This window comes from Mus caroli, chromosome 4, assembly GCF_900094665.2.
Source record: "Mus caroli chromosome 4, CAROLI_EIJ_v1.1, whole genome shotgun sequence".
Lineage (NCBI taxonomy): Eukaryota > Metazoa > Chordata > Mammalia > Rodentia > Muridae > Mus > Mus caroli.
The window spans coordinates 19,841,829-19,851,840 of NC_034573.1; the positions used below are offsets into that span (position 1 = coordinate 19,841,829).

The 10,012-nt window shown below is 41.8% G+C and overlaps 1 protein-coding gene across 1 annotated transcript in view; it reads left to right on the top strand.

Moving 5' to 3' along the window:
- The first annotated feature begins 6,158 nt into the window (after window positions 1-6,158).
- Window positions 6,159-10,012, top strand: part of Ndufaf4 (NADH:ubiquinone oxidoreductase complex assembly factor 4) — a 5,390-nt gene continuing 1,536 nt past the window's right edge. Inside the window, exons 1-3 of the mRNA XM_029476869.1 lie at window positions 6,159-6,384; window positions 6,676-6,779; window positions 9,815-9,902. Of these exons, the coding sequence (XP_029332729.1) occupies window positions 6,249-6,384; window positions 6,676-6,779; window positions 9,815-9,902 (328 nt within the window). The 5' untranslated portion in view covers window positions 6,159-6,248. The remainder of the gene's footprint in view (window positions 6,385-6,675; window positions 6,780-9,814; window positions 9,903-10,012) is intronic.

Consider the following 10,012-nt stretch of genomic DNA (forward strand, 5'->3'; position numbering starts at 1 on the left):
CCAGCCCAGGGATGGTCCCACCCACAAGGGGCCTTTCCCCCTTGATCACTAATTGAGAAAATGCCTTACAGTTGGATCTCATGGAGGCATTTCCCCAACTGAAGCTCCTTTCTTGGTGATAACTCCAGCTGTGTCAAGTTGACACAAAAATAACCAGTACAAGTGACAAGGAAGCTAAATTGGGTAGATGTTTTCGACCCATCCTTGCTTGCCATTTTTCCAGTTTGGACAAGTGAAGCTGCCATGCTTCAAGCTTTTTAACTTTATGGTAAAAAGAACGTCAGAGATTGTGTATTCTGACTTAGAAAGATTAGTCATATAATAGAGTTATAATGATTCTTCTCTTTTCTTCAATGTGACCAGTTATTCTAACTCAAACTTAGACTGGTCTAGTAATAATTCCAATATTAGAGATTCCTATTGAAGATAGCTAAAATTCTTAATTACCTAGCAAGTTAATTTGGAGCTCAGCCTCCACTTCCAGAGAATCTCTGGCCTTTCTGCACTTCTCAAGGCCAGCTCCCCCACACTGGGAGCTCAAAGCCTGAGCTTGATTGTTGCTAATTTGCATCTGAATGGAGTACCTGGACTTCTTCAAAGCAGCTTTTATACTGTTGCTTTTCACTGTACCACCTTCGTTTCTCAAGCAGGTCAGCCACTGTTCAGCCTGACTGCAGCAGGAGTAAAACCTTGCCTCCAACAGGGCAGGTGGCAGTTATTCTTTATCTAGAAGCGTTCTAAGTACATATTGTGGCTTTGGTCTGAATTGGGAGTATGGTGTGCTATGAGGGCCTGACAGTCAATGACGGGCACCCAGATCTCAGAATCATACCAATCTAAGATAGAGGTACATGCCCAGAGGCCGTGGTTGTTAATAATATACCACAGAGACATGTTTTGTGTAAAATAAACACAAACAAGCTGCACATACACTCCTATGACAGATAAGGATGATTTGAGAAGTTCTAAGATTTCCTAAGACAGGTGGGGCCACCAGCCACCATAACTCCCAGGCAGGACTATAGAGCATAAATAAATTTTATGCCTCAGTCCAGTTTTGTTTAATATTATTTTAAGGGGAGAAAATGTAACCTCCTTCAGCCTAGACAGGCTGGTTTAGACCATCCACCACTGAGGCGGAGCCACCCACTGTGCTGCTTCTCATCTCTCTCCTTTGATGTGTCATTGCCTGCTGCCTGCCTGAGGCCGAACTGGTTCTCCAAGATTTTCCGAAGTTAACACTGAACTGTGATTTTCGCATGTTCCTGCTAAAAGGCAATTCTGACAACTTCAGAAGAAATTTGGCTGACTGGGAATGGGCTTCCCCTCTCCTTTATAAAGAGTGTCCGCCACCATGAAAGTTGAGCCTTGATCAGAATCCTGTCTTGGTTCCATTTCTCTCTCTCTCTTCTGCCTAGATCCCTTTTCTTTCCTCTCCAAGATGTCTCCCAGGCTCCAACCCAGACATGAGAGCCGCAGGCCGACCCCAACAGATTCGGTAAATTTCAAAACAGAGTAGCATTCTGTTTACTGTTCTGACCAGGTTTATTGTGATATACAGCAAGAAAAAGAACAAAACTATATTTCTAACTATGATTTTGATGCAGAACAGAATAAGTCTGATGTTGCAAACAATGTTTGGAGAGATAAGTATGGCTCTTGCAGAGTTTGGATCCCAGCACATTGAGTGGCTTAAAACTGCTTGTACCTCCTTCTCCAGGGGACAAGACACCATCTTTTGGCCTTTGCAGGCACCTGCATTCACACATACATAGCCCCACAATGGCATATACACAACTAATTTAAAAATATATTTTTTAAATTGCAGTAACCTGAGAATATATATATGTATGCATAAAATCATTAAACAGAAACAGTTACATTGTAGAAATTCTACACTGGAGCAATAGAAAAGATGCCCAGAGGGCATGGTCCCCATCAAAGGCCCTGTCTTCTCAAAATACAAATTCCTTTGAAAGGTGAGAGACTGAGTTAATGCTAAGGAAAGTATTTTCTACTGAATACCAATAGGGATTGGTTTTCCTAGGATTAACATGTGGACGGTCATACAACTGTAATCCAAGGGGACAGGCTAAAGGTAGACTTGGCAGTATCATTTATGTACTGCTTTTGATGGGAAGAAGAATGTGAAATCGATAGTTATATTGGCCCTCACCACACCGAGGTTTCACACAGCCTCAGAGGCCAAGCAGTATGGGACAGGGGTAGAGCCTTTATGAAGAAGTCCCATGAGGCTAATACAGGAAGTTGTGAAGGTAGAGTCTATGCTACAATGGAGCATCCAAAATGTTAAAGATGCTAGTACTGTGTGAGTGTGCCTCAGGCAGAGGGGTGGCGCTACCTGAGCCCTTTAGAGCACAGATGATTCCATCACAGACCCCAGATGCCAAACATGGAGTCGCAGGATTTGGTGCTTGCCCTGTTCGAGTTTTGGCCTTGCTTTGGTGCACTCCTTCCTTACTCCCATCGCTCCCATTTGTAATGGAGCTGCTTATTCTGTGACACCATATAGTGAGAGTGTAACTGGTGTTTTGATGTTATAGGGGCTCATAGTTAAAAGACTACTTGAGTTTCAGAAGAGACCCTGCATTTGTACAGTTTGAGGGATTGTTAAAGACTTTGGGGACTTTTGAAGTTGGACTACATACATTGTATGAGATAGCCATGAGCCTTTGAGGACAACATATAGACTGTTGTGACTTAAAGGTGGCGTGTTATGGTGTCAAATTGATCATGAGTAGACGTGGGATGGCTCTTGGCTGTCAACTTGATGGAATTTGCAATCACCAAAGAGACAAGCCTCTGGGCTATCTTGATAGTGTTTCTTGCAATGGGAAATGTGAGTGACATTATTTCATGAGTTTGGAGCATGACAAGATGAGCACCAGGGTTTATTTATTTATTTTTTCTATTTCCTGAATGCAGAGGCAAAGTGACTAGGTGTCTTACTTTTGCTACCATGCTTTCCCTGCCTTGATAGTCTGTATAGCCTTGGACTGTAAACCAAAACAAATAGCCCTTTTAGCAGCTGCTATTATTAGGTAATCTTGCCACAATACGTATATTTGGTAAACCCATTAATTTATGGTTCTTTTGTTCTGGCTTATGAAAAGTTTACATACCCACTCCCACACTAGATCACATTATTTAGGACAACCTGAATCTATATTCTCAAGCTATGGTCATTCATATTTGGCTCATAGTATATTTTTTTTTTGAGCTGAGAGGTGTGTTTCTTGTCGCTGTGATTTATAAGATTCACAGTTCCTTAGTTTGAACACTAGATCTGGAAAAAGACTAATGCCTTTTGTCTTGAAGTCTGGGTGCCTCTGATTCCAGTTCCAAGTTTCACAAACAAGTAACTCCATGTCACTATAAAACTAGCCAAACCTACAACCTCAGAAATAAGGTGAATTGGGCTCTTACAAATCCATTGACTCCTGGACTGTAGTGCAGATTTTAGAGAGATTCTCTCTCAACATCAATATCCCACGAGGATATTTCTGAGACCCACGAACATCTGCAACTTGCTCACTATAACGCCTTTAGGGTATGCCTTGAGCTTGAGTCACCTACTTCCTGAGTGTCAGTTCTAAAATGCCTTGTATGACACTGAAGTGTGTTCACAGGAAGGAGTGTGTAATGGTGCATCGAGGCAGAGAGGAGAATTGAGGAGGATAAGTATTGTGTGGCTGACGCTTCTTAGGAAGATGTGAATAAATGTCTACTAACTTTAGCTAGGGAACCAATGAATAGATAAAGTATATAATTCCACCAGAGTCCAACTTGGGAAGCCAGTGAATTTTTTTTGGGGGGGGGAGTTATTCATTGCAATACATTAGAGGAACGGGGTGACTAGTAGGGAGGGAGCCATTTCACTAAGAAGCCCGCTGCGATCTGTATAACAGCTCATTGAGACAGCAATGCTGGAGCTCTTTGTCTGACTGGCAGGCAGCTCCTCACCTCCAAGCCTCCCCTTCCTAGCACTATTCAGTGGCCTTCTTTAATCATGTAGCCTTCAGCTTTCCCAGACTTGTGAGCTCTGTTGACTTCCTGAGTCTCATAAGTATCCCTCCTGTTTCAGGAGGGAAGGTTTCAACCAGGAGGAAATTGCTACACAATGGTGAGGGAAGCTTGCAGGTTCTACCTGATGGTGACTATTACTGCTGTGAGTGCGAGGCAAAGGCAGATGGCATTCTAGACCCTTGTTATAATGCCTACTGATGTTCCAGCCTTCCCGGGTTCAACAACACCATCACATGGAAAGAGCATGCTAGTCAGTGATTGAAACTTATCTTGGCATAAAACACCCGCTTTGTCCTGGCACCATTTGGGCATATAGCACGAAATAAAACAAAGGAAAATGTCTCTTCTCAAAAACTAGCATTTTACTGTTTTGGTGATATTTGGATCTCATCACTATCATTCATTATCAGCTATCAACCTTACCTCAGTTTGATTGAGAGAAAAGCAGACTTCTGACTTCCCTTGAGGGTCTGTTTTCAATCCTTAGGCAGAAGCCAGAAAGAAAATCTTAAGTTCAGACCTTCTGCTATATTGTATGTCTTGACAAGAAGAGCTGAAATTATGGATTTATGGTCCAGGATTTTGTTTCCATTCTGATTACCAAAGTAGGATAGCCAAAGGTGGGTTCTGCTGGAGCCTCTCTGCCTTGCTTTGGTCTTTAAGGGTCTGAGTAATCCCAGGCCAGGGCTAGATAAAACAATAGGCTCGCCTGTCACTGTCTCTTCCAGTGTCAAATCCAAGCTTTCCTGCGTGTAGAAATTCACAGATCTTTAATTTTGTACTATCTGCTGTTCTGGACTCACTCAAAACTCTTGTGTAAGGTTACTTTCATGTAGCCCTAAGTTTGGTGGGATCACATGAAAATGAGATTTTCACTTTTAAAATACTTTATCAGGCAGTGAGTGGAATTGCTACTATAATTCTTAAAGCACAGAACAGAGTTAATGAGGCCAAGGAACATTTCTTGAGAAATTGGTTTAAAAAAAAAAAATCACCCAGTTATGAACATGTTTAAAAGTTCTCAGATGGAAATCTTGGAGCAGACTGCCACCTTCAGGATAGCTGACAAATTAACTCACTGAACACGATTTTAGCTTCTACATATCCCATCTCTAGACACAGGTTTCATAAGCAACAGTGAGAACTTTATCCCTCTAGTGTTTTCTCTATTATGAAACAGTTTAATTAGTAATAGTCCTTAAAAAATTAACACCCCTCCCCCTTTTTTTTTCTTTAAGTTGGTTAGACACAACCAATCTATTCACCTAATCAACCAGGCTGAAATCTTTAATAGATTTCACAACCACGGTCTGGGAGAAATATTATTAATTCGAAAACTTATTTTCTTCCTGGTGGGCTTTAAAAACGTATGGGCCAATCACATTGAATACTTTCGGAAATGTAAAGGAAGGAAGAGACAAAGGGGGGGGGGGNGGAAGAGAAGGGGAAAGGAAGATAGAATGTGTACCGTAGATTTTTAATTTTTTTTCCCAAATACAGCGTTAAGTTACACCAGGGTTTGCCAAGATTACAGAGACTAGAGAGACAGTAGAGCTGAGAAATGGGGCTGAGAAGAGCAGGGTGATTCAGCGCTAATGGAGGAGTATGTCAAGTTAGTACTACTTATGAGAGAAGGGGAAGGAAAGCCTAAAAGTCATAGCATTAGGGACAAAGTGGTGGGAAGATGGTATGCCAAGATAGTGAAAGAGTTAAAACAAACAAACAAAACCAACACAAAATTGGCTCAGAAAGCTCCAGGCAAGGGACAGGAAAATAAGGGCTGTTAGAATGGAATTGCGGCTGAGAACAAATATTCTCAATTTCTCAAAAGCATGGGCAGGTAAATTCAGAACCTTGACCCTGCGCTCTGCTCTCTGAAGAGGTTTGAAAGATCTCCGCTCCACACTTTGGCTACTCGGGATTTCGCAACCATGCGATCACGTCAGCTCATCCTTAAATACTCCGGAGTCGCTGGCGGGCGTCCCTGGCAACGCCCAGATGTCTGCGCATGCGCCTGTGCGGAAGGGTGGGTGGGGCGGAGTCCAGCGTGCGTCCTCCCGGCCGCCAGGGGGCGACGAGCGCGCCCTCGGCGTTTTACGGGTGCTCGACCCCTGGTGTGCGCATGCTCAGTGCGCACAGAGGTCACCCGTGCCGGTGTCTGCCCCACGTGCGTAGTGAACTAAGGGCATCATGATTTAGAGATGGGGGCTCGCGTGACCCGCGCCTTAAGGAACTTCAACGTGGAGAAGCGAGCGGAGCGGGAGATCAGCAAGAGGAAACCCTCCATGGCACCCAAGCACCCTTCTACCCGCGACCTCCTGCAGGAGCACCTGAGTCGTGAGTGCCGTCCCTCCCAGGCCTCCGGTGACATTGAGGTCGTCCCCGCGCGGGCCCGGGGTGGTGGCGGCTGGAAGGAATCCCGGAGCCCAAGGCAGCCCGCGCTCTCTCCCGGGGTCTGCGCAGGCTGCACGCAGACTCTCGTCCTAGTGTTTGCCCCTAGGTGTCCAGATGATTGTGGTTTTTTTTTTGTTGTTGTTGTTTTAAAATATTGTACATGTTTACGAGTTTAGAGATTTTTTTTTTCCTTAAAAAAAAAAAAAGATACTATGGCCTATTTTCTTTCCTTAGAGTATCCAGAAATCGAAGAAGTTGTTTCTAAAAAAGATAACAAGCTGCTGTCATTGCTAAGAGATGTATATGTCGATTCCAAAGATCCGGTGCCTGCCTTGCCGGTAATGTATGCGTTAATAAAGTCGGCAGTTTATTTTGGAGGTCTGAGAAAGTGATCAAGAAAAAGAGGGCAACGAGTGAAAGTGCAAAGTGGTGTGTGTATGTGTGTGTGTGCAGGGGGGAGCAGTCAGTGTAGAGCACAGACAGCTAGACACAGGCAGGCCTGGACCCCCTTCGATACTTAGGGTATACCGAAAGACCTGTGAAGGGATTGATTGAATGGACCTGTGTGAATTGTTTATTGCAGAAGTTGTAGGGTTGGGTTACGGCACTTTTTAGTGGTTTTCTGAGTGACCAGTATGACTTTGAGAGCTATTTTATATTCTGTAAATTAAGATGCTCTTAATGACAACCTCAGTGTTTGGGGGTTTGGAGTGGGGGCATGTTCATAGTTTTGAGGATATGTCCCAACAGGATATGTAATATTATATGTAAGTTAATATAGTATGCTGGGATGATGGGCATATCTTATGTGTCAGGTGTAAGTGTTGTGTGTAGTGATTAAAACAGTAATTACTCTCTGAGGCCCGTGGTACGTTGCGGGCCACAGACCATTCAGTGGATGAGCAGCTGTACAGCTATAATGTAATTACGGGCTGGGGAAGATGAAGGGCTGCTTCTGAGGAAGTGACATTTAACCCTCGGCCTGGAGTGAAAATTGAAGTTGCAGTCTGGAAGGCAAAGAATTAGATTAAATGAAGAGAAAGTACCAGCCACAGCCCTCAAAGTTTTTTTTTTTTTTTTTTTTTTCTTTTTCATTACAGAACTTTTTTGTACTATCTAATACTGAGCACAAGACTGCAATTACAGCTACTTCTATAATATTCATAATTTAATAGTGACAGTAGGATTTAGTTACTACCAGATTTTCACACAATAAAGATACATTGATTGTTGGCCATAACGTATTATTTTTAAGCTGAGCAATACTTGGAACGAGGGTTTCCCATTTATGCTAAGCAGGAGTTGCATGTGAGTGTGTGTGTGTGTGTGTGTGTGTGATTTTTGTGTAAAGATACTTATTTGATATTATACTCGGTATTTAGTCTGTTGAAGTGACCAGTTTAACCTCTTCAAATAGGTGCCAGTCACCTAACTATAATTTATTTACTAATTTTCTGACTTCTGTTTATAGACTTATTGGTGCTGATTTTTTTTCTTTTCTTTTCTTTTCTTTTCTTTCCTTTTCTTTTCTTTTCTTTTCCTTTCTTTTCCTTTCTTTCTTTCTTTCTTTCTTTCTTTCTTTCTTTCTTTCTTTCTTTCTTTCTTTCTTTCTTTCTTTCTTTTTTCCTGAGACAGGGTTTCTCTGTGTAGGTCTGGCTGTCTTGGAACTTGCTCTGTAGACCAGGTGTTTTTTGCTTCTTACCACTAGACCCATACTATCTCAATAAAGCGGTGTGACACATCCTGGTGACTGTTATAACCTAAAAAAGCTTCGTCTCTTCTCAAATCACTTCTCTCTAAATGAACTTGGGAATCAGATTTTTAGTGTCTTTAGTAAGTCTTGTTTAGATTTGATGATAATTAGATTGTATTCAGAGTTTAACTAAAGAAAGCTAAAGATCTTCTAATTTTTTTTTAGAAGGTCTTTGAGGAACGAAGAAAGATGTTATTATTAAGTAGAAATTTTCTTCCCCTCAGTTTAATGCACGGGAAAATAAGTGATTTTTATTTTTTAGCTACTGACATAACTAGTTATCATATCTGCTAGGAAGTAGTTTTTCAGTTTTTTGTTTTCTTAATATTTTATATTTATGTGGAATTTGTAAATTTTTTTCTGCCTTTCCACTAAATGAAAAGAGGATGTTAAATTTTATTAATTTTGATGTCAAGTGATTAATATGAAATACTGAATGGAAAAGCCAGATCTGTATGTATGGAGGGAAAGGCAGATGTACCTGGGTTTGGAAGATGAGAGACACTTTGAGATTTAGGAAGTGGAAGAGGAAGAGAGTGAGTGCCTGAGACTCAAGTGGGAACAAGAAGGTGGAGTGAGTGGGTGTGGGAGACTGCTTAGGGGGTATGCAACAAAGGGAGACTGAAGGGAACTTGGGGTAATGGCTGCATCATGAAGAACATGCCAAGAAATTTTAGATTTATCAGAAGGGCTTTGGGGAGTCATTGAAAAAGCAGGGTGGGGAGAGAAAGAAAGAAATACATTGATATTGGCCTAGAAGTGGTGTAGACAGGAATAGCTGGAAATGAAGAGAAAGAGGAAATCCTTGACTCGGCTTAGGTAGTAAGCACAGAGACTGAGGTTAAGCTTAGGTGGGGACTTACAGAGATCCACCTGCCTGTGGATGCTTATGCACAGACTGAGTCTCAAAATATGTATGTAAGTGAATGTGTGCATGCATGGGCTACCTTTTGCTGTGATAACACTGACCAGAAGCATCTTACAGGTCTAGGTAACAGTTTATCAGTGAGGGAAGGCTGGAAGACAGTTCTCAAGTAAGCTGTTCCAGCGCCGTTAGAGTGCTGCTCATTCGAAACAGGAGTAATGCTTATCTAATCAGTTCTCAATTCTTCTCATATACAAGTTGAGGTTTCTTTAACTTAGCTTCTTAGGACCTGATCTCATTTTGGAATATTTGTATGTATATTATGAAGAATCTTTGTGGTAGGATCCAAATTTAATTATGAAGTTTGCTTTTATTTCATATACAATGTAAGCTTGAAGGCAGGTTGATGAGTCATTCTTAGTGTACCTACATTTTGACTGCTGATCATCACAGGAAGTTCGATGTGGCGCTTTCTACTTGGGACATGATGGTGGAGTTCAGAAGTTTTGGATTTTAGAGCACTTTGGGTCTCACATTTTTGGGTCAGTAATGCTCAGTGACTATGATTTCATGGTGTACATGCAGTTGCAATTTTATAGAGGCTTTCTAGCGAGCTATAGTTAGGAAAAGAGTGGTACAGTGCAAAATCAAAGTTTGAGGAGGTATGTATGTGTTTATTTGAAAAGAAATGGTTCAGACTTAAGAGTTGTGGAAGATATAAATATTTTATCCTAAACCCTTTTCTTTGGTACTAGGTAAAAGTTGAACCACGACAAGAACCAAAGGAATTCAGACTGCCGATAGGAAATCACTTTGATAAGAATATCACGGACATTCCCAAAGGCAAGATTACTGTTGTAGAGGCATTGACCCTTCTCAATAACCATAAACTCTCTCCAGAAACATGGACTGCTGAGAAAATCGCCCAAGAGTACTATTTAGAACTGAAGGAT